The 16881-nt window shown below is 58.3% G+C and overlaps 1 protein-coding gene across 1 annotated transcript in view; it reads right to left on the bottom strand.

Moving 5' to 3' along the window:
* DENND3 (DENN domain containing 3) overlaps window positions 1-16881 on the bottom strand; it is a 48637-nt gene that overhangs the window by 19713 nt on the left and 12043 nt on the right. Inside the window, exons 8-15 of the mRNA XM_077750016.1 lie at window positions 14376-14487; window positions 10087-10206; window positions 9596-9814; window positions 6794-6909; window positions 4511-4666; window positions 3781-3877; window positions 1828-1931; window positions 1113-1312 (exon numbers count right to left, since the gene is read on the bottom strand). Of these exons, the coding sequence (XP_077606142.1) occupies window positions 1113-1312; window positions 1828-1931; window positions 3781-3877; window positions 4511-4666; window positions 6794-6909; window positions 9596-9814; window positions 10087-10206; window positions 14376-14487 (1124 nt within the window). The remainder of the gene's footprint in view (window positions 1-1112; window positions 1313-1827; window positions 1932-3780; window positions 3878-4510; window positions 4667-6793; window positions 6910-9595; window positions 9815-10086; window positions 10207-14375; window positions 14488-16881) is intronic.

The raw sequence follows: 16881 nt of genomic DNA, 5'->3' as shown, positions 1-16881 counted from the left end.
CCTGGGGCTGGGTGGGGGGGATGGGGGGGAAGGAGGCAAGAAGGGGAGGGAGTCAGGAAGGGCAGGGGCTCCAGGTCAGAGCCCAGAACGCCTTCCCACGGGGGAGTGAGCACAGCCAGGGGTGAAAACGTCCCTGCGTTTTACAGAAGAGGAGCTGCAGGCCCAGCCGGGGGAGCGCTGCCCACGGTCACAGCCAGGAAGCCGCCGTGCGGGCCTCAGACCAGCGGGCGTCCCCGGAAGGCTTTGCTGTCACAGAGGACTCTCCGCTCAAGCACGCGGCCCCTCCTCCCTCCTGATGCCAGCTGGGCGAGCTGCACACGCACCAGGAGGTGCCCGCTGGTGCCGGGGACAGCGGCCAGCAGGGCCCATGCGGCTCAGGGCGCCTGGCCTCCCCCAGGTCCTCCTGGCCACTCGGGATGGAGTGTGCTTCCCCCCTGCAACCGCACAGAGGGGCCCTGAGTGTGAAGAACTGGGGCACACATGGCACCTCCTTACACGGAGTAAGACACGGGCTCACACGCGTGTTCTAGGTAGTTTACACGCCGCTCAAACTCCAGCCGACACTCAGTGCCAGGCCTGCCTCGGAGTTGGCCGTGGTCTCCCTCGGCACCGGCGGGCTCTTGCTGTCCCTCCACCTGGAATGTGCCACTGGGACGGCCCGGCCTCACCACTCACTCAGGTGTCTGCTGAAAAGTGGCCTCCACACCAGGGCCCCATCCCATCCCTGAAGCCGCTCCCTCTGCGCCGAGACGGCACACACCCCGAGGCTATGTGTGCATCTGTTTTCCCGGGAACCCCGCTCCACAGGGAGGGGGGCACTGGGTCCCTCGTGTCCCCCGGATCTAGAGGGGGCCTGGCTCTCACTGGGGCCCAACAGTTGTGACTGTCAGACATGGATATGTGATGCCTCCCAGGGGACGGGAGATGGCACTGCTCATGGGCCGGGTCACCCGTCAGCCCAGGGGACGGACATGTCACCACTGTCAGCCCCTCCCCCGCACGGGCTGGGTCACCACCGTCAGCCCCAGGGACAGACACGGCACCCACACAAGCTGGATCACCCCCGTCAGCCCCAGGGATGGACACGGCACCCACACGGGCTGGGTCACCACCTATGCTGCTGCTTCTAGAGCCCTCGGAGTCCATCTTCCGGAGCGACGAGTTCCGGGCGGGCAGCTCGGGCACTGTGATGTCCTGCAGGTTGGGCATGCTGACCACCATGCGCCGGTGAGTGGCGTGCAGGGACGGGGGGTTTCGGGAGACCATTTTCTCGATGGTTGGCCTTCGGGGACTCAGCAGCACCCCGTGTAACCTGCGTCGGGAAAAAGCGACACCTTGTGGACACAGCACGTCTCCAGAGGGGTCTCAACACCCTCCATCTGCTTGGGCGCAAACACAGCACTGCCCCCTTCCCACAGGCAGGTGGAGGACACGGCAGCGCCGGTCAGTCTCCCCAGTGCAGTCAGAGGCGGGGGGACAGACGGGACCCCAGACACACACACACACACGGGCACACACACACACGATGTCTGCAAGGGGGCGGTGTCAGGAACATCAGTGGAAGGGGCGGGAACAGCGTGGGGCGGTGGCGATGTGGTGCGAGAGGGAAGGCAGGAGGCAGCGGACGGCAACGACGCGGACCCCGAGGGGCACACGTGCACCAGCCTCGCTCGTGTCCCCAAACAAATGCGCGGGGACATGCCCGACGAATATAAGTTTCTAAGTGTGAGATTTTCTGGGCGAATTTATCATTCATCCACCCAAATAAGGGCACGCTGCTGGGGCGCCCGGGCCCCCGGAATCCCTCGCCCACACCGGTGACTGAACCTGTCTTCGTCCGACTGCATGTCCAGGTCCATCTGGGCGAAGGCGTCCATCCTCCTGCTGAGCCGGGCTTTAAGGAAAGAGTGAAACATGTAGGTATCCAGAACCTGCAACAGACCACAGGGGCCAGTCACCTCCGCGCCCGCGGCCCCAACGCGCCGTCTGCCATGCCGGCGCGGCTGTCCCCTCCCCCTGCTTTCTTCACCGTCCGCACCTGCAGGGCTCACGCTCCAGATCCCCAGGGCCACCTGAAAGGGTCGGCCGCTCTTTGTGTTTGAAAAATCACCATGAGTTCAAAAGCCCAACTGGCTTCCCCTCACGATGGCAAGTCTCTGGGGACCGTGGCCCCCTCCTCACAGCCAGCACACCGTGTGGCACTGGCCTGCGGCTCCCCCACCCAGCCACTGGTCTCTCAGCCCAGAAAGTGACCCTCCAGCAGCCGGTGCGGGCCCCCACCCTGCCTGTGGCTGCAGGTGAGCGGCCTGCAGGGGACAAGCTCAGGCCCATCGGCCGCTGTGCAGCCCGCACATAGGAGGGCCACGGGCGCAAAGGCCCACGCAGAAGGTGCTGGAAACCCCATGTGCAAAACGCCCACAGGAGAGTGACAGCAGGGAAGGGTGTGTGGCGGGATGGGAGGTGGCAGCTCTGGCTCACGGGGACCACCAGCCACCCTCTGGGAGCCGCCAGAGCAAGGAGGTGCACGACAGGGAGCTGGCCCCAGGCGCCGTCACAGCTGTGACCTGGCGCTCTGGCCCCACGTGCGTCCCCGACTTCTCCCCGGGCTCCTCTGTGGAGGGGCCTCGTGTGGGCACCATCTTTTTGCGTTTAATTTTTTTTAAGTTTATTTATTTAGAGAGACAGAGAGTGAGTGGGGGAGGGGCAGAGAGAGGGCGAGATGGAGGATCCCAAGCAGCTCCATTCAGTCACCGCAGAGCCCGCTGCGGGGCTCGATCTCATGCTCCTGGACCGGGGACCTGAGCAGAGATCAAGAGTGAGACGCTCAGCCGACGGAGACACCAGGCGCCCCTCATGTGGGCAGCATCCTGGGGGCCCCGCAGGCCAGGCTCTGTGCCCCGGGAGGGTGTACGGAGGCTGCGGCCGGCTGGCGTGAACGGCTACCGTGGGGCCTCAGCCACAGGAAGAGCCGTCGGTACCAAGGCTCAGGCGGTCCCTCCCAGCACAGGCTGCGTGGCGTTCTGCTGCGAGAGGCAGCCGGGGGTCCCTGTGGAGCCCGGAGGGGAGGCAGCTCTGCAGAGAGAGAGTTCTGGAAGTCTGCAGAGGGGCCCCACCCTGGAGGGCAAAGCACGTGGAATTAGGCAAAGCAGGACCACGGAAGCTGAAGGGCCGAGGGAGACCTGTGAACCTGGAGCAGCCTGAGTGCGGGGGACCCCCCGAGGCTGGGGCACCAGCACCCCCCAAGGCCAGGGCTCTAGCACCCAGCGGGGGAGGGGCACCAGCCTCCCCCCCCCACCCGAAGGCTGCCCCGCCCACCTGGAAAGTGGGAGAACAGCCCTGACACACCAAGATCGGCACCAGCTGCAACACGACTTTGCATAATAGACCAGAACGGAAGCATCCCGAAGGCTTGTTAACAGGTGGACAGAAAACACCGGGCACTGCCTTCCACCCTCCACCCNCACCACGGGGTGAAGCGGTCCCGCGGCCATCAGATCACGGAGAGGTCTTGATCTGGATCGAGGAAGTGGTGTCCAAGCACCCGCATCTGTGGGATTTATCACCCTGTGCACTTAAACTGGGTGCATTTCATGACAGGGAGACTGCACTCTACAAAGCTGACTACAAAAATAAGAGATGCCCACAGGATCAAACAGAACAAGGCTAAAGCAAAATTCTCGTAAAAACTATTAATAAAATACTAACAGATGCTTTTGAGAAAACGTATTTTGAAAAATCTTCTAAGCACAGAGTGGCACGCTAGCCCCATATGCTCCTTACCTGCTTGTAAAACTGCTGGTCCCCCGGAGCTCTGGTTTTGAGAAACTCCTCGCTGTTAAACACTCGGTGCTCATAATTTAAGTGATTCTTCACCTCCCTGACAAAGAGAAGGTGGTCTAAGTCTGGAAACATTTTTAAATGCATAAAAAAGTTATCACTATTGGGGCGCCTGGGTGGCTCAGTTGGTTAAGTGTCTGACTTTGGCTCAGGTCATGATCTCACATTTGTGGGTTTGAGCCCCGCGTCCGGTACTCTGCTGACAGCTCAGAGCCTGGAGCCTGTTTCGGATTCGGTGTCTCCCTCGCTCTCTGCCCCTCCCCCACTCCCACTCTGTCTCTCTCAAAATTAAACATTAAAAAAAATTGTTTTTAAAGCTATCACTATTAAGCAACACAGAATGACCAGAAATACACCCTTGCAAGCCCTGTTCTGCAGAAAGAGGGTTCTGGCCCCCAGAAGGGTTCGGTCTGGGTGTGCCCTCCGCTCAGCCATCCGGTTACTTCAAGCACGGCTTCTCCCTGCACGGAGGGACCCTCGCTGTTCTCGCCCCCTCGGAGCCCCCACTTCTCCATGCCGACGGCACGGCCACTGGTTCCTGCTCTGTCCCTACAACAGAGTGGACTTGGGGGGAGGCCTGGGAAGGGCAGGCCGACTCTCTGCGCCTCAGCTCCGGGGCCGCCACGTGGGAGGGCCACTGGCGCCTCCCACAGACGCGGGGCTCGCTCACTACCTGAAGATGCTGACGAGCAGCTGCAGGGCTGCCTGCTGCAGCTCGTGGTTGAGTCTCTGCTGCCAGGCCCGCCTGCGCGCTCGCCCCTCGTTCAGGTCTGTGCTGGCTCCCAGGTGCGCGAGGTCCAGCTCCTGGTGCAGCTGAAGGCTCTGGACCCTGGGGAGGAGCACAGGGACGCTGAGCGCAGCTCGTGCTCTTTACGGGCCGGGTGGGGGGACGCTCAGGACGGCGGCTNGTTGGGGGATGCTCAGGACAGGGGCTTGTGCTTCCCGGCTTGGGGGGGGAGCTCAGGAAAGGGGCTTGCCCTCCCCAGGTGCGTTAACACTCTTTGGATGCTCAGAAGACCCAGCAATAACTTCAGGGAGGGATCATTAAAAATCCATCCCTGCTGGGGCGCCTGAGTGGCTCAGTCTGTTAAGTGTCTGACTTCAGCTCGGGTCTTGACCTCATGGTCTGTTGAGTTTGAGCCCCACATCGGGCTCTGTGCTGACAGCTCAGAGCCCAGAGGCTGCCTCGGATTCTATGTCTCCCTCTCTCTGCCCCTCCCCCGCTCACACTCCGTCTTTCTCTCAAAAATAAATATAACATTACAAAAATCAGAAACAAACCATCCCTGGAGAGTTGATCAGCCCCGCACACCGGCAGGTCCTCGTTCAGGACCACGGGGGCCCTGAGTGCACACTGCTATCCACACCCAACCCTTCCCTCCCTGGCCCGCCTGCCGGGAGCTCCCGCCCCCAGCCCTGCAGCTCCCCGCGCTGCGCCCCTTCGGGAGGATAGGATGCACTAGCGTCCTGCGTGCCCCGCTCTCCGTCCGCCGGCGGTCTAGCACATTCATCCCTGGCCTCCCAGCACTGCCAAGGCTGCATGATGAAAACCAATGGGCAAGTCAGTGGTTTACACATAAAATGAACACACCCGTCACACATCCCTCTCCCCCACGGTACTTCCTGAGCACCTACTGCATGCTGGGCTGCATGCTGACCACAGGGAAAGCTCCAGGGCGGGGCTGACATTCGAGTGGGAAGAAATAGAAGAATGCACCCTAAATATGAGGTCGTGGGAGGTTGGGGAGGCGAGGAGAGGACTCAGAGAACGAAGGCTAGGAGACAGCCGGCGGGTGGCTGGAGAGGACCTCTTGGGGACCTGGGACCTGGAAGGTGAGAGGTGAGAAGCCAGATACAAGTGTCCTGAGTCCGTAGGGAGCACCCACTCCTTAGAGGCCCTTGGGTCTGAGGCAGTGGGGAGGCGGCTGAGACCAGGTCCGAGGTCAGCAGGGCCAGGGCAGCTGGGAAGGGGAGCGCCCTGGATTTGCCCCGAGTGAGACGAGAAGCCGCTGCTGGAGACGGATGTCCCGGCCCCGCAAACCCTGGCTGATACCACCTGGAAGGTTCGGCACCTTCACACAGTGCCGGTGACTGCACGCGGCTCAGCCCCACCGTGACAGAGTCAGTGGCCCCCGGCTGAGACCGTAGCCGACACCACGTCCCACCACTGTGGGGTCGGGCCAAGCAGAAAGCCACCGCTGTGTGTTCTAGAGTTCCGACACCACCGCTCACCACACAGCCAAGGGCGAGAACCGCATCCCGCTGGGCGCCCCCCCAAATGCTGGCGCCCGTCACGGCTAAAACGTCAGACTCAGACAGTGGGGGGAAGCGGCTTTTGCTGCTCAGAAAGTGAACGATTAGAAACGTTCATCGATACACAAACCCTGGCCCGTGTGGGACATCCCAGGGGTGAATACTGTCTACTGGGGGCGGGGGGGAGTGAAGGAGGGAAGGAGGCAGGAGAGGGAACCTCACAGGCCACAGGCACGTGACGGAGGAAAGAGGGTGGGGAGGCTTCCTGGGGGAGGGAACCATCACCTGACTCTGGGGCCATTGGTACTTAGACAAAATCAGAATGAGGATGAGTAACTTCTATTCTAAAATATTTACAAATAGGGGCACCGGGGTGGCTCAGTCCGTTGAATGTCCAACTCTGGATTTCAGCTCAGATCGTGACCTCGCTGTTCGTGTGTGAGTCTGAGCTGGCGGCACTGAAACTGCTTGAGACTCTCCCTCTGCCCGCCCCTCCCCCACCACGCTCACTTGAACACGCACACTCTCTCTCTCAAAATAAACAAACTTTAAATAAACACATAGATAAAATAGTCACAAACAACCTCCAAACTATAAAGACAAACAACCCATCGGTCTGTAACATACGATGGAGAGGAAACTCAGAAGTGGCGCACACGGCACTGAACAGACGTCTGCAAGCACACACCACTCCCGCCTTTACCTTTGAATGAACGCCTGTGCTGCCAGGAGAGGGATGTCGGGGACGTCGGCGTCCTCGTCATTCGAGGAGGTGATGGTCCCGCTGTCGATGTTTATCAGGATTAAGCCATCAGCTTCCTGTAAGTGTGTAAAGACTGACATAAGAATCTGAACTTGTAGACGCCTCGGGAAACACAAAAACACATTTTGCTTTCACTATGGTAGTGAGTTAATTAAGTAAATGACCGTATTGAATATGTACGGGCCCTACACCGGCTCCAGCAGAGAGCAGGCTAGACCACGAGTTATGTTAACAAGCGCCATCTGGTCAAACATGCCTCAGTCTGAGTCAAGATTCCATATGTGTCATTACCAGGCTTTCACCTGCCCTGGTGCAAACACTGCGGGCTACTTCAGGAGCCTGGAGAGAACATTCCAGAGCTCCACCCCTTGCAGGACTGCAGTGTGGGTGCGGTCCTGGGCTGCGTGAACACACACACTTGGAGTTTCTGAACTATGTGCCTGAGTTACTTGTAAGGCCTCATCTGTGACAAGATGTACACCCGGAGTCACGCGCTGGGGTCCCAGATTCCCGGAACGCGGCGCCAGAGTCTCTGAGGGCCCCGCTCGCCGCTCGCATCTGGGCCCGGCCTCCTGACGCGCATGTCAGGTGACGTGAGCGCCCCGCAGGAAGCCGTCCAGACACGGAGCGCTCAAGGGCAAGGTGGTCGGCACGGCACGCTGTGAGCATTAACCCGGGACCTTGGCACAGACGCGTAGCCGCCAAGGACCGATGCCGAGACCCCACCCCGCAGAGGAAAATGTCCAGACACAAAACACACTTTTCAGGCCAGAGCTGCTGCTTGTCCCCAAACCTTCCGGAACACGGAAGTCCTCGAACGGGCTTCCTTCATGATCGCCGGCGTGTCAGGTCAGTGTGCCAAGTATCCCCCAAAGGGTCTAAAACAAGATGGCCTTTTCCCCAATGACTAAAAAAGGAAATGCATTTTAAATTCCAGAGCGTGGACTTTTTTTCTTCCTCATTTGCAAGGCAGACGAGGTGACGTTTTCCCTGTCCCTTCCGTGAAGGTCTGAGTGGTCTTTTCCCGAAACGTTTGTCGCCTGGTGACTCGCTGGCTTTGGCAAGAAGCCGGCTCCTCCCAGAGCCTAACACCTGCCACCTCCCTGGGATTTGCTGGAAACGCTCCAAGTAAAGCAGGGCAGCGGGGCCCCACGCGACGAGGGCCGGGGACAGGAAGGGGTGTGTGCTGCCCTCTGCCATCCTCCGTGTCTGCACACACTCAGAAACACCCAGCGCAGAGTGTCACAGAAAACCTGCCCGGGCTGACTGCCAGGGAGCACACGCAGGCGCCACGTTATTAGTCACTGAGGAAATGCACGCCACAGCCACAGTAAGACACCACCTCCCGCTCGCCAGGGTGGCCGGACACAGGGACGGGGGGGGCGGGGGGTGAAAAATCGGAGCCCCAACGTTGCACACACAGCCTGGCCTCTTCTCAAACGGCTGAACAGTCCACGTGCGGTTCCGCCTTTCCAGCCTGAGCGACGTGTACCCGAGCCGCATGCAGGCACGTCCACACCAAAGCCGTACGCGGACGTCACAACCGCCAAAAGGAGGAACAACAGGTGCATCAACCGACGGAGGGGGGAGCGGACCGCGGTGATGCCCACACAAGGGGAGCCGTCCTGAGGCAAGAATCATGTCGGGCTCCGGGCAACAGCGTGCACGGAGCTGACACCGCTGTGCTGGGCAAGGGGAGCCACAGAAGGCCACGTGTGGACATGAAACCACGTGGAAGGAACAGGCAAATCCACGGAGACAGAAAGCAGGTGGCGGTGGCCAGGGCAGCAGGACAGCGTGTGGGGACGCTGGGGTGCACGGGGCTTCTCCACAGGGGTGAAAACCTGGCACGACTGTAAAGCTGTCAAATGCCACTGAATTGTATGGTGTCGTCGGGGAAACCTCGTGGTACGTGGATTTTATCTGAATGTAAAGGTTTTTCAGAAACCGAAGTTGTTCTGCTTGCTGACGGGATCACGACGTTCATTCCAAACCCGTGAGGCCAGCTCACCTGATGTACGTTATTAAGCCCTTGCTGTATGCCAAGTCCTTTTCTGTGGCCTCCTTTGACCCTTGCCCTAACAACGAGGCCAGTGCACACGGCGTCGTTTGTGACCAGGCCACGGAAGGGCCTAACGCTCGGCCACGGGTCAGGCACAGCAAGTGAGCGGTCGGCAGATGCAGCGGGGCCTGCGTGCCCGCGAACGCCGCAAACACCACACCGCACGTACGGGTGCCTTCTGGCAAGTGTCCACGGCGTTCACGAACAGCTGAAGCCATGTGGCAGCCGCGCCGGGAGCTGCGGTCCGCGGAGCCCGGTCATGTGCCAGGGAGGGGACGGTCCTTGCTCGGCGTCCTGCCTGGGAGGACGTGGCCACCTCAGAGGTGAGGAAACTGAGGCACAGAAAGGCTGGCAGCTCACCGGACGCCGCAACACTAGAAGGCGGCCAAGGCCAGGATGGTGCCCGCGCTCTCTTCGCGGGACCGGCGGGAAGCCCTGGAGCCCCGGGGGTGTAAGTGCCCCAAAGTGACACGAGGTCCCAGCACCCGGGACACCATGGCCTGGAACGCACCCTGAGGTCCCCGGGGGACGGTGCAGACGAGTGACAGCAGAGCGCATGCGCGGCACCCAGGGCACAGCCAGTGCGGGGGGCCCGCCACCCCCACCCCCCACCCCCGGGGGCGCTTCCAGAGCCGCTGTGGGTCCCCGCGGGGGCGACTGGGTGAGGGTGGAGGCCTGACCTTGCTGACTTCTTGGAAGTGGTCCAGGTGACAGCCCATGAGGAAGGATGTGGGCGCCATGACAAAGTCCAGCATGTGGCGCGACAGGATGGGGGCGAAGGTGTGCTGCCACTGCAGGGGGTGCAGGTAGGCCAGGAAGCACTCGGCCACCAGGGGCAGCAGCGCCCAGCTGGACGAGAAGAGCACCACCCGCCGCTCCGTCAGCAGGCACGTCAGGATCTGGGGGGACCGGCCGGACCGTGAGCACCCCTCCCGCCGGGCGCCTCGCTCGCCACCCAGGCCAGGCGGAGGCGGCCTCGCCGGCTTTCCCTGCCCCCCGCTTGCCCAGCCAAAGCCCCTCTGACCCGCAAGCAGCGTGCGCGGCGCTGACTGTCTGCTCAAAGCGAAACAGTGTTTCCAGGGCTTGCGGGACACCCACGTGGAACCGCGCTCCACAGACGGCAGCCTGGGTGCCGCGCGAGGCCAAGAGGCCGGGGGTCGGGGGCGCGTACCTGCAGCACCTTCTCGGGCCTGAAGCACAGCAAGGGCAGGTGAAGGTCCAGGTCGATGACGGGGCTCTCGGGGTCCGCTCGGGAGGGGAACACGATCTGCAGGGGCTTCATGTTGAACACCTGTGGCGACACAGTCCCTCGTCAGCCCAGGGAGCCGCTCCCGCGGAGGCCGCAACCCTCCACCGGGGCTCTGAGCATCCGCGTCAGGGTGCGCTTCAGGGGAGTCACGCTGTCACCTTACACGTCACAGAATACAAAGCTGTCTAGAGACAGACTGCTGATAAGGGCCCACAGGTAAATCGAGTCCTTAGTGTCCTTTCCCACCAAACTTTCCTAAACGCTCTCGCTAATTAGCAAACTGTCCGCTGGCAGCGACGGGTGGGCACCCGGACGGCCGCCCAGTCAGCCAAGTTCTAAGTCAAGCACGTCCGGGTTAATCTTGGCTACTCTACGGTTTTCTTATCACTCAGGTCACTGCAGATTACGATTCTCTCCGTGTCTTCCATGTAGCTGCCAAAGCTCCTTTAGGACCTGTAATTCAAGACACTGTTGAGAAAGACTCTACTTTTCCAAACAATATGATTTTAAAACAACACGTCAGTTCAAAGTCCCTACACGCAGATGCCCCTGCTATGTTCACGGGCGTGGCAGATGGAGGGGGACAAGTTCGTTCCTGACCGTGGGTGTCGGCCTCGAGGGGGGGTTCCTGGGAGGCATGGGAGCCACCCGCACCCTGCAGCTCCGCGAACGCACAGAGACCGGAGCGCACGCCGTGGCGGGAGAGGGCACGGAGAGAAGCATGAAACTGGAGGGCAGAGAAGCTCTGACCAGGGAAAGCGTGGAAGGATGACTAACGGAGCCACGTGGAGGACCAGGTGGCGAAGAAGGTTCCAGAACAAATGTCCGGCATCCACACTTCCCCACAGTGAGCTGTCGCACTGCTGTGGTAAGTGCACGCTTGTGTGAAAAACCTGCCGACAAGCACGGACTACTTTCTGCCTCCTGACAGCGCCTCCCTGTCACCTACCACTCTGGGGACGCAAAATGTGTGACTCGTGTGGACGGTCAGCATCCTCTCCGTGTGAAACACAAGTGAGAGCAGAGTTAAATGCTCTCGGTTGTGGGGGTGCCTCGTGGTTCAGCTCGTTGAGCATCGACTCTTGGTTTCAGCTCAGGCCGTGATCTCATGGTTTGTGAATTCGAGCCCCACATCAGGGTCCATGCTGATGGTGCAGCGCCTGCTCGGGATTCTTCCTCTCTCTCTCTCTCTGCACCTCCCATCTTGCTCTGTCTCTCTCTCAAAATAAATAAATTTACTTTTAAAGGTGCTCTAAGTCGCAATGAACTTCTAATAATTGTGAAGTCTATGTGAAAAACTCCCCTCAAGATTTCCAAAAATAACCATGTGAGGCAGCTTCCCAGCTACAGAGAGAAACTAGACACAGACGCTGGGGGCTCAGCCCCTGGGACGCGTCCGCGGCTGCACCAGCGACCTCAGGGCACACGGGACCCACACCCGGGGAGCTGGGAGCTGTCACCCGCCCACCTCACCAGTGAAGGAACGGAGGAGGGAGACAGAGCTCAGGTACAGGCTTCCAGATTTCAGGGTGACTGGAGCCCAGAGAAACAACAGATTCCACACACAACGCAACACAGGAAGGGGGTCAAGTACAGTGGGAGGAAAGATACACGTCTCGCTGCGCACACCCAGTGACGGCCACGGTCAGCGAGCTCCTGAAGTCAGAACCGCTGGCGCGCGCAGAAACGCACCGGGCCCAGGGACGCGGGCTCCCGGGGGCTGCGCTGCGCTCGGGCCACTGGCCCAGGTGCCGTCCGGGAAAGGGCACGGACCAGACACGACCTGGCCCCAGAGCAACGGGCAACTGCACCGGAGCCCAGGCGCTCGGCTCAGAGCACAAGAACTACAGCTGCCGACTCCGCGCAGCAAGCAGAGCCTCTAGATGGACGTCCACTGGCAGCGGGTTCTGGAAAACACTGCAGAATCGCTTCTTGGCCGCTCGCACCTTTCCAGGACTGGGAACGGCCACGGTGCCACGACACTCCCTAGGACGGGTTGGGGCCACCGTGTCAGTGGGGACCCCGGGGCTACCAGGACTCCTGGGGAGGGTCACAGCGGCAAGCCTGCCCCAGAGTTAGCCCGTCCCAACGAACACGCGAAAACCAACACGCAGATCTGAACCCTGAACACTACTGGCTGATGCTTCGCTCAACAGCTGTGGGGGCAGCGGGTGCCGGGCACGGGGCCAGCCCTGCGTACGCAGCCCTGAAGGGGGCCCCCGTCCTCGTGCAGCTTGGAGTCGGATGGAGAAGACCGACACTGAACGAAGCACAAGCGTGCAGCACAAGCCCTAACTGCAGCCTGTGCTGAGCTCTGCAGGGAGGGAGCTGGGTGCGGAGAGAGACAGGGGTGGGAGGCCACCGAGCGGCTGTTCCAAAGCACCTGAGGGCTGAGCAGGGGCTGGAAATTGGACAGCTGCACTTCCAGAAAGAGCACGCACAAGAGTCCTGGGGCAGCACCTGCGGGGGACGGAGGGAAACCCAGTGTGGCCAGAGAACAGTGAGCAAGGGGGTGAGGACACAAGGCAGAGCTGGACAGGGACACGGGGCCAGGGGCGCAGGGCTGGCTGCAGGCATACAGCAGGGAACCACTGTTGGGTTTTCAGCACAAAAGGAGAGTCCAGTGTACACATTTTAACAATCTTTCTAGCCAGTTTGCAAAGGAGGAACTTAACGGTCAGGAATGGACGTGGCCAGAGCAGTGGTTCCTCAGGTCATTCAGTGGGAGAGGTTGGGGACCCGGCACGGGGTGGTGGCAGTGGACGTGGGCCCCTGGAAGCAAATGGCGGGTGCAGGCTGCGCAAGGTTAAACGATGGAGGGCATGCAGGGGTGAGGGTAAGAGACGTCGAGGATGACCCACAGTAAACGTTCTCGCTGGGTGGTAAAAGTGGGAAAACCAAACACGAAATGATCCAAGATTCTGAGGCACAGAAAACTGGTACAGGCACTGTTTGTACATTACTCGTATTCAAAGGCAGAACATGGTACACGCAGCTAATCCGCCAACAGTTCTGAGCTCAGTTCTGTTCACTACTTAGGTCCTCAGTGGACGCCTGTAGACTTTATAGAGCAAGACCGTGAACTTTGATGATTTCACTGTCCAATAAAAAATTACCACTTATCCACATGATAAAGAGGAGTAGCTTGCGAACCACAAGTCCCCAGTAAGTATCCCTACAAAGGTTTCTGCGGGCAGAGCTGGGGTACTCAGGGACCTGCTCAGTCTTTGGGCCTGGAACGCATCTGGCAGGGTCCCCTACCTTGCCCCCCGCAGACCACGGGGCTTAGGATGATATTAAAAATGTATATTTTAAGTTTATAACCACATTGCCTGCTAAGTAAAATTGATTTTTCTACCGTGAATAATAATCAAAATGTAGAGAACCAAGATTTGTCTGTATAATCTTCCAGAAGGGACTGAATGACAGAGTCAACACGTATGACCTGCTTTGAGATGCTAATCGGACAGACAGGTGCCTGTTTGAAAACAAGGAGGCGGAGGCGCCTGGGTGGCTCAGTCAGTTAAGCATCTGACTTCAGCCCAGGTCATCATCATGTGGTTTGTGAGTTCAAGCCCTGCATTGAGCTCTGGGCTGACAGCTCAGAGCCTGGAGCCTGCTTTAGATTCTGTGTCTCCCCCTCTCTCTGATCCTCCCCTGTTCATGCTCTCTGTCTCTCAATAATAAATAAATGTTAAAAAATTAGGAAAAAAAAAAAAAAAGGCTTTAGAAACAAGGAGACACCCTGCGGTTACGGGAGCCTGGAAAACACTGAGCCACACAGATGTCACCACGCCCAGCAGTCTGGCCCATTACTCAGCAAAAGGGGACCATGGGCTGCCTTTCTCCAGCCTAAAACCCTCGTGTGATAATGTAGCCGGCATCTTAGAGCGAGCACGCCAGGGAGCCCAGACCACGGGCACGCCTGGCCGTTGGTTCGGCAACACGGTGGCGCCGGGGAAATGGAAAGTACAAAGCCAGCACTTTTCTTTAACCACAAAAGGGGCTCAGCACCAGCTCGATGCCCACTTGTCACGGGCCGCTCGGCAAACACCTTCAGAAATAGCATAACAGGATGATCCTGTGAGAGCTTGAGAATCATAATTTACACACGCTAAAACGTAAGCAATAACGTAAAACATTTAAACCGTCTCTATCACGTTACTTTTTCTATTTGCAAAACGAAAAGACAGAATTCCAGATTTAATTACCAAATGAAGTGGTCCAGGCGGCGGGCTAGGTATTAAAGATAGCTTTGCAGCAAAGTCTTTTATATGATTGTCAACTTCAAAATCTTTACAGAGCTTCAGATGAGCCAATAAACTAAAATTAAAAAAAAAAAAAGATCAAATCACAAAGTAAGCATGAGCATCCGATGGTCATCCTTAGCATTTCTAATCAGAGCCAAAGTGTCTGCCAGGGCCGGCAGCTCCAGAACTTTCCACGACACAACTTGGATGTCAGGGTCTGGGTGTGCCCGGGAGGGGGCACAGGGGACTTGTGACATTTGGGAGCGTGGGGGGCTGGCCATGTTGTTTCTTGGTGTAAGTGCTGGCTACACAGGTGTGTCATTGGTGAAAAGTCACTGGAATTCATGCATTTTACTAGGTATCACACTTCGGCAGGGAATAAACACCTCACAGGAGTCTCCCAAACGCCTTCCGACTGTTGAAGTCCAGGACGTCCCTGAACAACGTGGGGGCAAAGGCGCCCAACCCCCACGCAGCTGAAAACCCGAGTTTAAGTTCTGACTCCTCCAAAACTTAACTGCTGACAGCCCTCTGCTGACCAGAAGCCTTGCCGAGGACATGAATAATGGATCAACAAGCATTTTGTATGTTATGTGCCTTATCTGCTTACAATAAACCAAGAGATAAAGAAAATGATTTTAAGAAAATCACACACTTACAGGACTGCACTGTTATTTGTTGAAAAAAACACAACCCTGTGCATATGTGGGCCCCCACGGTTCAAACAAACAAGAGCTGTTGGAGGCTACGTGACTGTGATTTCAACATAAAAAGGACAGGCGGGTGCCTGGGGCAGAGGGGCGGGAGGCGACCAGAGGCCTGGGGCAGAGGGGCGGGAGGCGACCAAAGGGCTCGAGGGAGCTTTGGCGGGTGGTGAAAAGGTTCTGCGTCTTAACTGCGGTGTCAACATTTAACAAAACACCGCCAGCGGCCCGGACCCCCTGCATCAGTGCCCTGGGCAGACCCTGGCCCTGCCCACGGCCAGGGCCCACTTGTGCCCAGCAAGCCAAGCACTACAGCTTTAAGTAGCCAATCACACCTCCTCCTGAAGTCCTTGTCAGGATTTGGAGATAATTCAATATTCCTCATGGGGCGCCTAGGGGGCTCAGGCAGTTGAGCTGCTGACTTCAGCTCAGGTCATGATCTCAAGGCTCCTGAATTCGAGCCCCGTCAGATTCTGTGCTGTCAGCGAGGAGCCTACTTCAGATCCTCTGACCCCGTCCCTCTATGCCCCTCCCCAGCCCGTCCTTTCTCTTCCTCTCAGTATTAAAAAAAAAACAAACAAACATAAATTTGTGTTTATAAACTGCCTTTCGGGCTTCTGTCCTCCGCTTTTCTCTAGCTATGTTTTCGAGTTCCAACCATTTAGCACAGAAAACTTGAGAAGCAAGGAAAACGAACACGTTTTTCAGGTTAAGCGTACGTTTGCATTGATGTGGAGCAGGACGGGGTTTGCTGCCGGCCACACTACAAAGGGTCACCTGCTGAATGGACGACAGATGGGAAGACAGTGATGCAGGTACTACCTTCCTTAACAGGTGGGCAAGGTGTGGCCCTAACCCGTTCGTTCCGGATGAGGCAGGGTGTGACACCCATCCCCGCCTCACAGAACAGGAGACTGGAGACCAGGTGCTGAAGATGATCAGTTAATTAATAAAAAGGGACCGTGTCCTAATCTACCATTCTGTCCCCTCCCACGCCCAAGCAGCCCTTCATTAACGGACGTGCTTCCCCTCAACTCGCTCAACCCCAGGAGTTCTCTGTCGTACAAGGTATTTTATGTGTGTGGCGATAAAATGCAGGCTAGACCCAAACTGTGTCCAAAAACCAGCCAGGTTTTCCAAAATAAAACACGAAGGTGCTGGAATGTGAGTTACGAAGGTCGAAGGTCATCATCTTGATCGGACGGACTCCCGCCCAGCCCTCTGGCCCCCATGTCAGCACCAGAGTCCTGGCTTCTCCAGAAGTCTGGGATCTGCAGGGGTGGCTGGTGGGCATGACGACGGAAGGGGGACCAAACCACTGCCAATTCTAAGGCCGTCGTCTGGTGAGGATGGACACGAAACGGCTGGGGCGCGTGTGGCTGGGCACCCACCGTGTCTGTGCCACAGCCAGCCCCCCACGGGCAGCCAGCACGTGCCATGCGATGCTCTCTGGCTTTTTCAGAAATTCTCTATGTCCTCGGGCTTTCTCAATATCAGCACTAAGACGGTTAAAGATTCCACCCCCAAGAAAGATAATTTTTAAAATGTCAATGAACTCAACAGAAGTAACGGCAGCCTCCTGAGTTTCTCCAAGAGCTGGGAACGGGGCTTTTTCTCATATACCTCTTTTTGCTTTTTAAAAAGCCAAACATCAAATCCTATTCATTTTACTTCCAACAGTTCGGCTTCGTCCTCCCTCGTCTGGCAGACCTTCCCCACATGGCAGCATTTCCAGAAGCATCTGGAAGCTTCCAAGTGCTCCC

This window comes from Crocuta crocuta, unplaced genomic scaffold (assembly GCF_008692635.1).
Source record: "Crocuta crocuta isolate KB4526 unplaced genomic scaffold, BGI_CrCroc_1.0 scaffold119, whole genome shotgun sequence".
Lineage (NCBI taxonomy): Eukaryota > Metazoa > Chordata > Mammalia > Carnivora > Hyaenidae > Crocuta > Crocuta crocuta.
The sequence above is the reverse complement of the archived record's forward strand: the minus strand, read 5'-3'. Positions and strand labels throughout refer to the sequence as shown.